The sequence below is a fragment of the Meyerozyma guilliermondii genome, genomic scaffold (assembly GCF_000149425.1).
Source record: "Meyerozyma guilliermondii ATCC 6260 scaffold_1 genomic scaffold, whole genome shotgun sequence".
In the NCBI taxonomy this organism is placed as follows: Eukaryota; Fungi; Ascomycota; class Pichiomycetes; order Serinales; family Debaryomycetaceae; genus Meyerozyma; species Meyerozyma guilliermondii.
The window spans coordinates 2,077,840-2,092,950 of record NW_001809800.1 but is presented as its reverse complement, the minus strand read 5'-3'; the positions used below and the strand labels follow the sequence as shown (position 1 = coordinate 2,092,950).

At 43.5% G+C, this 15,111-nt stretch overlaps 7 protein-coding genes across 7 annotated transcripts; 3 read left to right on the top strand and 4 right to left on the bottom strand. All coding sequences in view use genetic code 12, as the record gives it.

Annotated features, from left to right (window-relative positions):
• Positions 1-478: 478 nt before the first annotated feature.
• On the bottom strand, positions 479-1,186 carry PGUG_01204 (uncharacterized protein; the record flags this gene model as incomplete). Its single annotated transcript, XM_001487777.1, has 1 exon — positions 479-1,186. The coding sequence occupies one exon, from the start codon at positions 1,184-1,186 to the stop codon at positions 479-481; it is 708 nt and encodes a 235-aa protein (XP_001487827.2).
• Positions 1,187-4,200: 3,014 nt separating this feature from the next.
• On the top strand, positions 4,201-4,698 carry PGUG_01203 (uncharacterized protein; the record flags this gene model as incomplete). The annotated part of the gene is made up of 1 exon (XM_001487776.1): positions 4,201-4,698. The coding sequence occupies one exon, from the start codon at positions 4,201-4,203 to the stop codon at positions 4,696-4,698; it is 498 nt and encodes a 165-aa protein (XP_001487826.2).
• A 557-nt stretch (positions 4,699-5,255) lies between these two features.
• On the top strand, positions 5,256-10,508 carry PGUG_01202 (uncharacterized protein; the record flags this gene model as incomplete). The annotated part of the gene is made up of 1 exon (XM_001487775.1): positions 5,256-10,508. The coding sequence occupies one exon, from the start codon at positions 5,256-5,258 to the stop codon at positions 10,506-10,508; it is 5,253 nt and encodes a 1,750-aa protein (XP_001487825.2).
• Positions 10,509-10,852: 344 nt separating this feature from the next.
• PGUG_01201 (uncharacterized protein) lies at positions 10,853-11,554 on the bottom strand (the record flags this gene model as incomplete). Its single annotated transcript, XM_001487774.1, has 1 exon — positions 10,853-11,554. One exon carries the CDS (start codon positions 11,552-11,554, stop codon positions 10,853-10,855), a length of 702 nt encoding a protein of 233 aa, XP_001487824.2.
• A 343-nt stretch (positions 11,555-11,897) lies between these two features.
• PGUG_01200 (uncharacterized protein) lies at positions 11,898-12,464 on the bottom strand (the record flags this gene model as incomplete). The annotated part of the gene is made up of 1 exon (XM_001487773.1): positions 11,898-12,464. The coding sequence occupies one exon, from the start codon at positions 12,462-12,464 to the stop codon at positions 11,898-11,900; it is 567 nt and encodes a 188-aa protein (XP_001487823.2).
• On the bottom strand, positions 12,331-13,254 carry PGUG_01199 (uncharacterized protein; the record flags this gene model as incomplete). Its single annotated transcript, XM_001487772.1, has 1 exon — positions 12,331-13,254. The coding sequence occupies one exon, from the start codon at positions 13,252-13,254 to the stop codon at positions 12,331-12,333; it is 924 nt and encodes a 307-aa protein (XP_001487822.2).
• Positions 13,255-13,552: 298 nt separating this feature from the next.
• Positions 13,553-14,998, top strand: PGUG_01198 (MATE family efflux transporter; the record flags this gene model as incomplete). The annotated part of the gene is made up of 1 exon (XM_001487771.1): positions 13,553-14,998. One exon carries the CDS (start codon positions 13,553-13,555, stop codon positions 14,996-14,998), a length of 1,446 nt encoding a protein of 481 aa, XP_001487821.2.
• Between the last annotated feature and the right edge of the window lie 113 nt (positions 14,999-15,111).

Below are 15,111 nucleotides of genomic sequence, written 5' to 3'. Positions count from 1 at the left end.
TTCCTTGCTAGCATGATCTTTCATCTTTCATGACTCTCTTCCTTGCTGTCAATACTTGAACTTGAGTTCTAATCCTTCGTTAGAGCATTGTGAGTTCGTGAAAGTCGCTTCTATCGGGCTGGCTTTAGCCAACTGGCCGTCGTTTTACAACCACAAGAATCTAGCTCGAGGTCAACTATTCCTGGAGGAAAACTGATTCTGTTGATGTCATCAAACCGAGCACACGTAATCGAAAGTTTGAGCAAATTGGGTGATAATTCCAAAGTGTCGATTCTAGTTGGTAACAGAAAAATTGTGAGGGAAGTCAAATGAGTAAAAGCGGTCCAATCGTACATGCTAATACGATTCTCAGGCGAATCTCTTCTCACATGGTTGGAGTACAAAGAGCGTAACAGTGTAGGAATCCTAGAAAACGATGAACTAGAGAATCCAAAATTTATCACTTTGGGGCCAAGAAAGGAGATCACTTCATCCACATTTATAACTTCAACCAAACGTCTGTCTCCATTCTTATAATCGATACCTTCAGTATACGAAAAAGTTTCCAAGTCTTTGTTCCAGAGTTTTTGGAGTAGAAATGAGCGACCACCAGGGTATTCTGTAAATCCAAAACCCGTAGACCTTCTAGTTGCGGATGGTTCTCCTCCATACTTATGTGGCAATTTCTTGCTACCAACCTTTCCAAATCAACTGGTAATGTGCTGAAAGGCACATTTTGGAGAACCATGGTTTTCAAGCTGGGGTGGGTATGGTCGACGATTATTTCGCAATTACCGCCATAAAAAGTTTCCAATTTCGGGAATTCATTCAAAGGTATAGGTTCACAATTCCACAATGAGAGGCAAGTGATTTTGAGATTCAAATCATGGTCTGAGAAAAAACGAACAATGGAAGACGGCATGTCTCTGAGGTCAGCGCTTATGTTCAATTCTTTATCATTGTAAACTGAGTTGATTTCTTTGAGATTTCGACGCATTTTGAAAGTGTTTTCCCATCTATAATGGAACCACAGAGGACGCCTGGTAGACTTCTTTTCGAGAATTTTGTGTATCTTTACAAACCGATTGAAGTCGGTTTCAAAGTGGTACCGGTCGTGAGAAACTTTATCGTGGTACTGGTCGAAACTGGTTTTATAGTGGGTCTTTAATAATTTCATTTTCTTTGATGTCTCGAAGTTTGATTGCATACCATAGGTTGAGATTGTTTGCTGCTGCTTCAAGAATATTATCAGGAATGTTCTCCAATAGTATTGTATCCGTGAGAGTTCTGTGTTCAAGTAAGAAAAACACACGTGAGTAATTCACGCGGTAAGTTCAGCGAGAGTCATTAGCCTTGAGTTTGATTTTAACTTTTGAGTTCGCATGCGGCGAATTGTGCAGGATAGTGGCTGCAAATTTCACATTTAACAATGTGATAAGACGAAGCTGGGGAAGGAACAAGACATTGAGTGTTGAATTTCTTATGATTTAATTTGGTTTTTGTAATCTTTTGCTTTCATAATGTTGAAATTTTAAGAGTTAAATTGACTTTGGTTATTATCGACCCAATCAAGAAAAGCCACTTACATCTTCTTTGTTAAAATGTTCAATTGTGCAAATCAGCAACTCTTTTCTTCACTTTCCAGTTCATTGATGAATGTGCTGAAATGTGAGAACCACATATTCAACGCAACGGAGCTAAAGATTTCTCAAAAATTTGTCAAGAACAAAGCTATATTAAGAGCATGATTAAAAAACTACAAGAAATCTTGATTTAAAAGATTTTAAAAAGAGGTGCTCATACCATAGATATGTATATACAAAAATATGACCTGAAACCTTAGAAATATATAATCTATTTCTAGCTGGAAAAGGGAAGATTAGGCCCGTCAAATTTAGGGACCCTGTATATGGTTGCGAGCCCACGAGGGCATGCCAAAGCAACAAGACACCTCTCAAGGTACAGTTAAGAGAGGTAAGGGATCCCCATTATATTCAGTTTGGTATGCATATTATAATAAGTTAAATACAAATTAGCATTAGTAGATCTTCAAGATGGTGTCGTTACAAACCTGAAACTAGTTTTCTTAACTGTGTAGATCCGTCTTATGATAATAAATTGAGTATAGGTTTATTAAGCACATAGCTTCTGAAAACAGTTAGTAATGAATAAGAATCTAAAGTACGCTAACTGGTGAAATCACAATTCAAAATTACAAATTTTGGCAAAGTTGCAAATTTTTGCCAAAATGCAAAGTAAACCAATTGATACAATACTTAATACAACAATGAAACATGTCTAGTTAAAAATTTCTTGAGCTGTGTGATAACAACTACTAGACTTTGTTTACTTTAAGTGAAGGTTTCTCCTAATATTTGACCCTTCATCTACTACCTTTCTGACCTGCACCCAACTGAAAATTCCACAAGCGATACTTTCCTTGAAGCATGCAAATAATAAATCAGACTGATCTTTAGCATCTGAGGAGATTATGAAGTATGCGTGATAACTACTAGCTTAGATCTTGAGTTGCTTCCACTCATTTTATGGATTATCTTGAGTCAGGTTATGCGGTTATTCATTGGGTGCAAAATTAAGTAATGCAGTTTAGCCATTATGCGGATAGTGTTGCGCGAAAAAGTGTTGCATATCGGCAAATTTGAGATTGAACGGTAAAAAATACAAGTTGCGCTTGATGACTAAAAGCTCATCTCAAGACCAAATTTAGTAACTGTATAACGCTAATAAGTGTGAAGTTTGTGGCTAATGGAAATTTAAATTGCGTTGCATACAAGCCCCAAATCCTCCATTAGCTTGCCAGAAACTGGACATGCACATGATAATTGCAATCCTCGATCAATGACTATTGAAATCTTTCATCAATATCTACTGAGAAAAAGTCGACTTGAGGTTGCAAATTAAAGTCTAGTGGAACCATGGAGTAAAATTGATGAAGGTCCAAGCATTGATCAACTAGAAAGAACGAAAGACTTTCGAAGATCAACTTGTCAAATCTCATTTGTTTCTCAGCGTATGGTGGTTAGTGCCAAAGTCAACTAGATGAAACTCACAGTTGTACAGTCTAAATTGGTCTGTAGTAGTGGAGAAGGCTCTTCATTGAAAATCCACATTGATATAGGATGCTTCAATTCTGAGTATGGGGCATCGAAGATTCAAAGGGAAGCCTTTGGAAGTAATGTTACACTGACCACTTACTAAGTTTGCGCCACATAAACAGTTGATGAACCATCTCGTTATCCCAGAGTCCTTTTCGTCAGCATTATCTTTCAATTTCATCAAAAAAGGCCAGAGTAAAAATTTCAGGTAACAAAAATAGTTGCAGCAATTACTTAACTCAATCGCTCACCACTCCTATAATCCACCATCTCTAGACCAGTACCCAGAGAGCAAAAATATCAAGTTTTCATGGCGCAGTGTGAAAAATGACCAACTTCAATGACATTTTACTCATAGCGAGGTTTCCAAAATCTATTTGAAAAATTTGAAAAGTCCAAATTTTTGGAAATGTTTGGATACCATCCGTTCCACTAGCATCTCCGAAAGCAACGCCGTAGTTGCGTCGTCGTAAACGTCACTATGGTACGATTTTGATCCCAAAGTAACATAGCGTGGTATTGATTTCCAAGCCACCCGATCCCCTTCGCCACATGCAAGAATCCGCCTCAGCCGTAGAAGCAAGGTTGACGTACGTTGACAGAATCGAACCGATGGCTGAGACTAGTCGTCGAAAATCACGCAATTATCACAGCTCTAGATCTAGGCATAAAAGTTCTGACCAACGTAGTTGAAGGTAACTCGTATTGGAAATTTTCACCCCCATTGTCTCTGCAACCTTGGTTAACCGACTGATTGTTCACTATTTTCCACAAATCGCGATCTGGAAAATCTTATGCATGCGGGGTTAAATCGGTCAAGATAATAAGAATCGGTGCGTCAAAGCTCATCTAGACCGAACATATCGGTACGAAACGAGAAAACGAAACTTGCAGACTGGAAAATTGAATTTCCCCGCAGCCCAAATGTTCTATTTCGTCGGCACCGCCTTATTTGATCGCAAATTGCCGATTACCGAAGTGCATCGAATTATTGCCCGTTTCGGCAGAACGCCCGCCCACATGCAAAGAATCCACTTGGCGCATCAAGCCACACCGTAAAGTGCAATCGGCATGATTCCGAGAGGCATTAAAAGGTGCAGAAATCATGGGCAGCATGGCATTAAAATGCAACATTCTGGTTACAACAATGGAGCTCTCTGCAGCTTGTGCGGCTCAAAAGGTTAAATCTTCACATGCACGATGGCTTCTACGCATCTTGGCGCCGACGATCATCACAATTAACCACTTTGCATGGAACTGGGGCAAATACGATCAGTTAAGCCACGAAAAAGTAGCATTTGGCCAAGAATATTACTTTTCGAGATGGTTCATGCTCGTAAATTCGATGGCGAAGCAACCGCGCCAGTGGGCGGGATTCATGCCCAACACCGCTTCTTGCATGAAACACAGCGTGCCGTACAGCCTACCAATGCAGATGCTGCAGCGAAAGAAAAATGTTCTGGAAAACTTATGCAGCCGAGAATTCGTTGAGCCCAGTGAGATTCACAATAAACGTAGATATTTTGAGCATACTTCTTCAATACGAAATGTAGCAGTAATCATAGATCACAATATCACACATCAAGGTAGTGAAGGCGAATAAGCGAACTTCTAGGGAATAAAATACGGTCGCATGCATATTTGAAGCCTCTTTTCTCATGCACCGCGGATATATAATTACATCATGCACGGTTTCATGCACGGTTCATGCACAGTTTTATGCGCGATTTATATCCGGTTTATGCGCGGTTTGTGCCCGGTTCGTGCATGTATTACGCACGCCAAAAGCATAATTTGATCCCAAAAGATGGAATTGACATGACGGAAAGTTTGAATACAACGCAATTAAGAGACGATGTTGAACTGATTGAAATCACAGTTAGCTGGCTCAGTCTCAAAGGACTCACACATCAAGTGAGGGAAAGTTCAAAGGGCCCCACACATTTGCAACGTAACGGCTCCTCCTGCCAGACATGCACAGCGCTATCAAATTTATGCGTCCTGCCGCCTAAAATAGCACTTGGTATACCTATGAGCTGACACTTCGTAAATTGACACCACCCGCCTCGTATTAATCCACGAGGCGAGCACATCGCATGGGGGTATATATACCACGGTAATAATCGTAGACAAATCCCAGTTTTATTCGAAGAAAGGCAAATGCGGTTACAATCGCTTGTCACAGCTGCTTTGCTGGTTACTTCAGCCTTCGCTATAACCATCTCTCTGGATACCACAACTCGTGGAACCTTAGCGGCATTCGTTGGAACAACGACGGTTAACCCCGGTGTATACTGGTCTATCATTAACAATGCTATCACCAACTTCTTGGGAAGTCTTCAAGTTGATGGTCAACTTTTCATAAGTAGTAACTCCAACTTGATTGGGTTGACGGTGGAATTATTGGGTGTTCTTAATAGTATCACCAACAACGGTGATATCTCCCTTGATTCTTCTCGGTCCCTTCTTGCTCCAAACTACAACCTTGTTGGTCTTCGTTTCACAAACAACGGAAACATGTGGCTCGCTGGTGATGGTAGTGTTGGTACTCCTCAAATGTCGATCACTTCGCTTAACTGGAACAACAACGGTCTCATTGTGTTTCAACAGAGAGTATTGTCCAGTGGTTTCGTTACCCTTGGTTCAATTGGTGGAACAATTAATAATGCCGGTACAATTTGCTTGCGGAATGAAGTTTATGATCAAACCACTGCCATCAAAGGAAGCGGTTGTTTTGACATTGGTGAAAACAGTAACGTTTGGATCCAAAATTCACTTTTGAGTGTTGATCCTAATCAGACATTCTACTTGAGTAGTCCATCTTCCAGTATGAGAGTGGAAGCACTTTCATTCAGTCAGACTTTCAAGATTGCTGGTTTCGGTAATGGTAACACTTTGGGACTCAGTCTTCCTATCTTCAGTTTCCTGTACTCGTCATCTACTGGTATCTTGAAATTGTACACCACACTCATCTTTTCCTTCAGCTTTGATATTGGAAAAGGTTACAACAGCAACAACTTTCAAAAGTTCACCACTGATTTCGGAGGAATACTTACCACTGTTATCAATGGTGGAATAAGATATAATGGACCTGTACCAGCTGGTGCTAACCAACCAACCGCATGTATGGCTTGTGCTCCTTTACCAACACCACCCGGAATCGATGAAACTTCCTCATCAGTAGCGGCTTCTTCTAGTGCTGTTTCATCCAGTGCTTCTTCAAGTGCTGCCTCCTCAAGTGCTGCCTCCTCAAGTGCTGCTTCCTCGAGTGCTCCAGCTTCGTCTAGTGCAGTTTCTTCAAGTGCTGCTTCATCCAGTGCTGCTTCCTCGAGTGCTGCTTCATCCAGTGCTGCTTCCTCGAGTGCTGCTGCTTCATCCAGTGCTGCTTCATCCAGTGCTCCAGCTTCATCAAGTGCAGTTTCTTCTAGTCAAGCTTCTTCTAGTGCTCCAGCATCGTCTAGTGCTGCTTCATCCAGTGCTCCAGCTTCTTCAAGTGCTCCAGCTTCATCCAGTGCTGCTTCATCTAGCGCTCCAGCTTCATCAAGTGCTGCTCTTTCTAGTCAAGGATCTTCAAGTGCACCAGCATCATCTAGTGCCGCTTCCTCGAGTGCTGCTTCTTCCGGTGCTGCTTCATCTAGTGTTCCAGCCTCCTCGAGTGCTGCTTCTTCCAGTGCTGCTTCATCTAGTGCTGCTTCAAGTGAAGCATCTTCTAGTGCTCCAGTTTCATCCAATTCTGCTTCATCTAGTGCAGTTTCTTCTAGTCAAGCTTCATCCAGTGCTCCAGCTTCATCTAGTGCAGTTTCTTCAAGTGCTACTCCTTCAAGTGCTGCTTCGTCTGGTCCTGCTTCTTCAAGTGCTGCCTCTTCAAGTGCTCCGGCATCGTCTAGTGCCGCTGCTTCAAGCGCTGCTTCAAGTAACGCATCATCCAGTGCTCCAGCTTCATCAAGTGCTCCGGCTTCTTCTAGTGCTCCAGTATCATCCAGTGCTGCCTCATCTAGCGTCCCTGTTTCATCCAGTGCTCCAGCATCTTCATCTGCACCAGCTTCATCTAGTGCTGCTTCTTCTAGTCAAGCATCTTCTAGTGCTCCAGCATCTTCTAGCGCTGCTTCATCGAGTCAAGCCTCTTCGAATGCTGCTTCCTCCAGTGCTGCTTCCTCCAATGCTGCTTCGTCTAGTGCCCCAGCATCTTCAAGCGCTGCCTCTTCGAGTGTACCAGCTTCATCTAGTGCTGCTTCGTCTGGTGCGACATCTTCTAGTCAAGCATCTTCAAGTGTGCCAGCTTCATCAAGTGTTGCTTCCTCAAGTGTTGCTTCCTCGAGTGCTCCTGTTTCATCTGGTCAAGCTTCATCTAACGCACCAAGTTCGTCTAGTGCTGCTTCTTCGAGTGCTCCAGTTTCTTCGAGTCCTGCTTCATCTAGTGCTGCTCCTTCATCGAGCGTTGCTTCATCTGCTGCCTCATCTGCTGCCTCATCTGCTGCCTCATCTGCTGCCTCATCTGCTGCCTCATCTGCTGCCTCATCTGCTGCCTCATCTGCTGCCTCATCTGTTGCTTCATCCGCTGCTTCATCCGCTGCTTCATCTGCTGCTTCGTCTGCTGCCTCATCTGCTGCTTCGTCTGCTGCTTCGTCTAGCGCCCCAGCTTCATCCAGTGGTGCTTCCTCAAGCGATCCCGCTTCCTCGAGTGCTCCAGCATCTTCCAATGCTGCTTCTTCAAGCCAAGCTTCTTCTACCGGACCAGCATCTAGTGCAGCTTCATCTAATGCCGCTTCATCTAGTGCTGCGTCATCTAATGCTCCTGCTTCATCTGGTGCAGCATCATCTAGTGCTTCTGCTTCTTCTGGTGCTTCTTCCAGCTCTCCAGCTTCCTCGGGTGCTGTTTCTTCTAGCCAAGCTTTCTCAAGCCAAGCCTCATCTAGCGCACCAGCCTCTTTGAGTGCTCCTATTTCGTCAAGCGCAGCCTCTTCAGGAGCAGCATCTTCGAGCGGATCGGCTTCTTCGAGTCAAGTTTCATCTTCTGGACCTGCTTCTTCAAGCGCTCCTGGTTCTTCTAGTGCGGCTCCTTCGACAGGACCAGCTTCCTCGGGCGCGGCTTCATCTTCTGGACCAGCATCTTCAAGTGCACCAGCTTCATCAGGTCAAGTATCATCTACTGGACCTGTGTCTTCTAGCGTGGCTTCTTCAAGCAATCCCACTTCCTCATCACAAGCATCATCTGGTCAGTGCGTTGGGTGTACTGAATTCCCTACCACATTCGTTACCACTAATTCAGCCGGCAAGACAGAAACTGACACTGGTAAGGTAGTTATCACAACTGACACAACAGGACATCTGACAACTTACACTACTGACATTGGACCTATCTGCCCACAATGTACTCTGTTCCCAACAACATTTGTTACGACCAATTCAGCTGGCAATACCGAGACTGATACCGGAAATGTTATTGTCACCACTGATACCACTGGACACTTGACAACTTATACCACTGACATTGGTCCCGTCTGCCCACAATGCACTGAGTTCCCAACTACTTTTGTGACGACCAATTCTGCTGGAAAGACGGAAACTGATACTGGTAAGGTTATCGTGACCACCGACACAACTGGACACTTGACGACTTACACCACCGATATTGGACCCGTATGCCCACAATGTACTCTGTTCCCAACGACTTTCGTTACGACCAATTCAGCTGGCAAGACTGAGACTGATACCGGAAATGTTATTGTCACAACCGATACTACTGGCCATTTGACAACTTATACCACTGACATCGGACCCGTCTGCCCACAATGTACTCTGTTCCCAACCACTTTCGTGACGACCAATTCGAATGGAAAGACTGAGACTGACACTGGAAATGTGATCGTCACAACTGATACTACTGGACACTTGACCACTTACACAACTGATATTGGTCCTGTCTGCCCACAGTGCACTCTGTTCCCAACTACTTTTGTGACGACCAATTCTGCCGGAAAGACTGAGACGGATACTGGAAATGTCATTGTCACCACTGATACTACTGGACACTTGACCACTTACACAACTGATATTGGTCCCGTTTGTCCTCAATGTACTCTGTTCCCAACAACATTTGTTACGACCAATTCAGCTGGCAATACCGAGACTGATACCGGAAATGTTATTGTCACCACTGATACCACTGGACACTTGACAACGTATACCACTGACATTGGTCCCGTCTGCCCACAAGGCTCTGATTTGCCCACCACATATGTTACCACCAACTCCAATGGTCAAACAGAAACTGACACTGGAAAGGTTATTGTTACAACTGACGGAAGCGGTCACTTGACAACTTATACCACTAGCACTGGACCAGTTTGTCCTCAGTGTACCGAGTTCCCAACAACATATGTTACCACGAACTCTGACGGAAAGACTGAAACCGACAATGGAAAGGTTATTGTTACAACTGACGGAAGCGGTCACTTGACAACTTATACCACTAGCACTGGACCAGTTTGTCCTCAGTGTACTGAGTTCCCAACAACTTATGTTACCACGAATTCTGATGGAAAGACGGAAACTGACACTGGAAAGGTTATTGTTACCACTGATGGAAGCGGTCACTTGACGACGTACACAACCAGCACTGGTCCAGTTTGTCCTAAGTGCACCAAGGTTCCAACGACCTTTGTAACAACCAAGACCGATGGATCTGTGTCTACCGAGACTGGTAATGTTATCGTTACAACCGACTCTGCTGGCCACTTGACCACTTACACGACAGACTTGGGACCATTGTGCACGGCTTGTACCGAGTACACCACCGTTGTTCCTGAAGGAACTGGATCTGTTACGAGCAAGGTTATTGTGACCACCACCAAGGGTATCACAGTCACAACCACAGTTCCATGTGACACTGCTGAAACTGCCAAAGCCAAAACCGTCAGTGATATCAGCACTACAATTGTCACCATCACCAGCTGCTCCAACGGCAAGTGTACAGCCAACGAGGTTACCACAGGTGTCACCACTGTCACCAAGCCTCGATACACTTATACCACCTACTGTCCATTGCCTGAAACGGAAAGCCCTGCCAAAGAAAGCCCAGCTTCAGAAAATCCAGCTAAAGCAGGAACAAGTCCAGCTTCCGTTCCTTCCGCTCCAGCTTCACCATCTTCTCCAGGCGGTTCTCAGCCCTCAGAATCAAACCCAGCTACTGTCGCAGGTACTGCTCGTCCTACTGGCTCAGTCACAAACCAACCAAACCAACCAAACCAGCAAAACTCTCAAAACTCCCAGATTTCAGTCACCCCGTCTGGCGCCCAATCTTCCCCAACAGTAGCAGCCCAAGTCCATGCTTCCGCCACCGGAGGAGCCGCCACCATTCAGCCCTTCTCGTTCGCCATTGCCAGTGCACTTTTCATTGGAATTTTATTCTAGACTTGTGAAGTTATACTGGCGACCGTGACCCAAATATTCGAGGCCACGGATTTTTTATTAGACTTTTATTTTGCATTTCACAACAGATCGACAGATCATTAGCTACCTCGGCACTGTATATTCCTTTAATTGCTAATACATGATACCTTCTTTGATACAAGTAAGAAGTAAGAAGTAAGAAGTGAGAAGTAAAGAAGTAAATAGTGAGACACGCGATCTGGGGTAGTGGCAGTGTGCAGTACCTGACGAAGAAGTGAAAAATAGGAAAAAGTAGAAAAGCATGAAAAACGAATAACAGTTGCAGTAAACAGCTTCTTCCTCTCGTTTCTTTCTCTTCTCCTTTTTCACTTTTCGAACCCAAAAACCTGCTTCAATATTCCCGAACAGTTTTTTTCCACCAAGTTGCCGTGGCTCGGAACTATGGTTTCAATATCCCACAGCAATATTGCCTTGCATCCCTCAATGCCCTCTGGAAACTTGAATCCGTTAATTCTGCGTTGAATCCACTGCGAAACCCATCCTTGAGGATAGAAAAAATTACCAATGAGAGCTCTTCCAGTGTGGGGATTATAGCCGTCAGTAAACCCAGTAGCTTCAGAGTACTGCTCAAGAGTGTTAGTTGGTCCTCTGTCTCCAACGGTAATAAGCAAATCTGACTCAAACAAAACCTTGTGTTTGTTCTCATAAACCACTAATTCCCGGTTTTTGTGTTTACTCAAATAGACAAACTCCAAGTTTTCGTATCCACTAACCGTTTCGCCATTAGCGGCTGCAATATCTTGTAATTTCACCGGCTTGTTCCCCAAGTCGCTGTTCACCTTATAGTCGAGCGAATCGTATTGCAAAGTGTGTGCACCAATTACTTTGGAGTGTGGAAACTGGGGCTTGACAGAGCGAACTCCCATATCATGTTGAAGATTAGCTACGACAATATGGGTCACATTATAGTCATTGGCGTCGGTAGAAGTCTTCCCCGTGAGCAATTGAAGCGCTTCGATGACATGAGGACCCCCATGGAAGCGGAGACCAAATGACAATTTTTCCATCACTGTTGATACAAGCCATTCTTGCACCAAGATGCATAAAGTTCATTATGGAAAAAGGACACGAGGAAATAACCACATCGTCGTTTAGTTTTCTGGTTGCAACTTTGAGGGGTGAAGGGTAGCCCATGGTAAAGAAAAGTGAGTGAAATGAGAAATACGGCGTGAGAAGTGAGAAGTGAGATGCGAAGTTTGTCCTCGGAAACGAGCCCCGATTGGGACAGCCGCGCACCAGATAAAGCTTAATTTTATTCGATTTCGCGAAATATTTCCGAAATTGAAAAATGAGTTCAATTGAGATAAAAACTAGATAGATGTAGCAAAAAAGCCACTGACGACGATCCCTTCAGTTCTTCTCATCCTTGATAATCATCAACGAAATGATCAGGTCAGCAACTTGGGCAGCAGTGATAGACGTCAACTCGGCAACAGTGTCGAATGGTGGGGACACCTCCACCACATCTCCTCCCACAACATTGAGTCCCTCCAAGCCGTCAAGAATAGTAAGCAACTCTCTTGAGGTCCACCCACCAGGCTCCACAGTACCAGAAGCAGGAGTGTTAGCAGGATCCATGGAGTCTACATCGACTGTGATATAGATAGCTCCGCTTCCCACTCTGTCTCTGATCTTCTTGATAATACCTTGGGTTCCAATTTTGTCAATATCCCTTGCCAAGATGCGATCAAAACCACATTTTTCATCATGTTGAACATCTTTAGGTCCAGGATATGGTCCTCTGATAGCAGCATGAATGGACAGGTTGGTCAAGAGACCCTTTTCATGAGCCCAGTGAAGATAAGTGCCGTGGTTCACAGACTGGTAATCGGTGACATTTCCTCCAAAATAGTACGGATTCCCAAGTGTCCAAGTGTGAGTCAAAGTGGATAACGGTGATTGGTCCAAAATTCTCATATGCTGCTTTGATTGCTGGCAAGGTGATTGTATGGTCACCTCCAAGTGTAAACACTTTGGGGGACTTGTTGGGATTGGACTGGGTAGTCTTGTGTCTACCAATAGCACGATTAGCCCGGTAGATTTGATCCAAAGCAACCCTGTTGTCCAAAGGAGTCACAGGAGGGTCTCCACAGTCAACTATCTTAGCCCAGTTGGAGTATGGGTCGAAAGAATCTCTGTAAACTGAATAAGCAGGAGCCAATCGACGTGAACCCATTCTGATTCCACTAGGTCCAAATCTTGCACCGGGTCTGTATGAAACTCCCGAGTCAAACGGAGCTCCTACAACCGCAATATCAAATTCCTCCTTGTCATAAAACGCTGGATCATAGCAATTGGCGTATGGAGTATGAGCGAATGTGACCAACCCTCCGAACTCTCCTCCACGATACAAAGTGTTCGTTCCGTTGATATCACGTAAGTCATCCTTATCCGGATACTCGTACTCATCATTGACCATCAAGGAGTGTAAACTCCAGTCAAGAGTGCCCGGTTGCTTTTTCAAACTTCCATCTGGAGCCATTGAGTTTGATTCGATTTGGATGTTATCAAAGAACGAACCGTAGTAGCGATCAAGAAATGACTTTCCAGACACATCTTTACCACTGCGAGAGTTCACCAAAGCGTGCCATACTGCCATGTCCACTGGTTCACATTGCAACATCAAAGGCTTTTGTTCCACAGGGACAATGCTAGAGTAAGTCCCAGAGACTCCAATCAAAGAAACAAGTGCAAGTTTCGATAACATGATCAGATCTACCTGTTTTCTTGAAAATCTGGTTTTTTGCACCCATTTTATAGTTTGTCGTTCGCAATTTTTCGCTCGAAATTGCAACCATTCTCACATTTACCCGGATATCAGATCTGATTTCCTCGCAATTGTGAGATAAGAATCTCATGTTCCGATGAAAGATGGAGACTGATAACAACTTTATGATACGAGAAAACGTTTCTGATAACAACTCTATGATACGAGAGAAACTTAACAATAACAAAATGCCACAGAAATATAATATCACCTGCTTCCAAGTATCTTTTATTGAGAAATGAGTAGTTCTCCAGATGATTCCACAAGCCTTATTTCTGAAAACTGCTTAAACAAATATGGCTCAACAGATCCAGAAAGTCATATTCACTCCCCAGCTTTGATTTCAGATTTCGTTGCTGTGGGTAAAGCTTCATTTCCCTTGATTACTACTCTTTTCTTACAGTATTCTATATCTGTGTTTGCCATAATTTCCGTTGGTGGGTTGGGAAAGAACGAATTGGCTGCTGTTTCCCTAGCTACAATTACTTATAACGTTGGAAATTCCATTTTTAATGGTATGGCTACTAGTCTTGATACGTTTTGTGCCCAAGCCTACGGTTCAGGTAACCATAGACTTGTGGGTATGTATTTTCAAAGGGGCAGCGCCATGCTATTGGTGACTTCAATTCCTGTTTTGTTATTTTGGTGCTTTAGTGCTTCGATTCTCAAATTCATTGTTCCACAGAAAGAACTACTTTTGCTAGCACAGACGTACCTCAGATACTTGTCATTTGGAGCTCCCGGTTACATTCTATTTGAGACAGGAAAACGATTTTTGCAGTGCCAGGGTATCTACAGTGCTGGGCAATTTTCTATCTTTTTGGTGGTACCCATAAATGTTGGTTTAAACTATTTATTGGTGTGGAACAAGTCATATGGAATCGGATTTGTTGGAGCTCCTATCTCGATAGCTATAAGCTATTGGCTCATGAGCCTTTTTTTGTTATTGTACGTGCTATTCATCGATGGAAAAAAGTGCTGGTTTGGACTAGAGTTGAGACAGGCTTTCAAATTAAGTGAGTGGTCCTCCATGTTCGGGCTTGCAATCAATGGAACTGCTATGCTTCTATCAGAATTCATCGCCTTTGAAATTTTGACTTTGGCCGCTTCAAGGTTTGGAACTACAGCGCTCGCTGCTCAGTCTATTGCTTCAACAACCGCAACAATGGCTTTTCAGATTCCCTTTGGAGTTTCTGTTGCACTTTCAACCAAAATAGCTGATCGTGTAGGACTGCAAGATCTAGCTGGACTTCGAAGATTGACCAGAGTGACTTACACTGTCGCTGGAATCTTGGGTGTCTTGGACGCTGGTCTTTTAATATTCTTCAGATTTGCAATTGGAAGATGCTTCACTTCCGATAAAAGAGTCTTAATTGTCAGTCTGAAAATCCTCACAATCTTGGGTATCAATCAGTTGTACGATTGCGCAAACATCATTCTTGCTGGTTTTCTTAGAGGACAAGGACGACAAGCAATTGGCTCAAGGCTTAACTTGATGATCTATTACTTGATAGCTGTACCATTATCGTTGATCCTAGCGTTCTACTTTGGCTTGGATTTGTATGGGCTCTGGATCGGACTTGGAGTTGGAATTTTCGTTTTGGCATTGTCTGAATTATACTTTGTCTACAATACTCGCTGGTTCCCAATCTTTGACGATGCTAGACAAAGGCTTCAAAATTGACAGTTTATATACATATGAATTTCTAAAAAGTCACTCTCTAATCATATTTCTCGAACCGAGGATTGGATCAGTATTCCGGATACAAGTTAATATTCTTGAATTAACGATGCTTC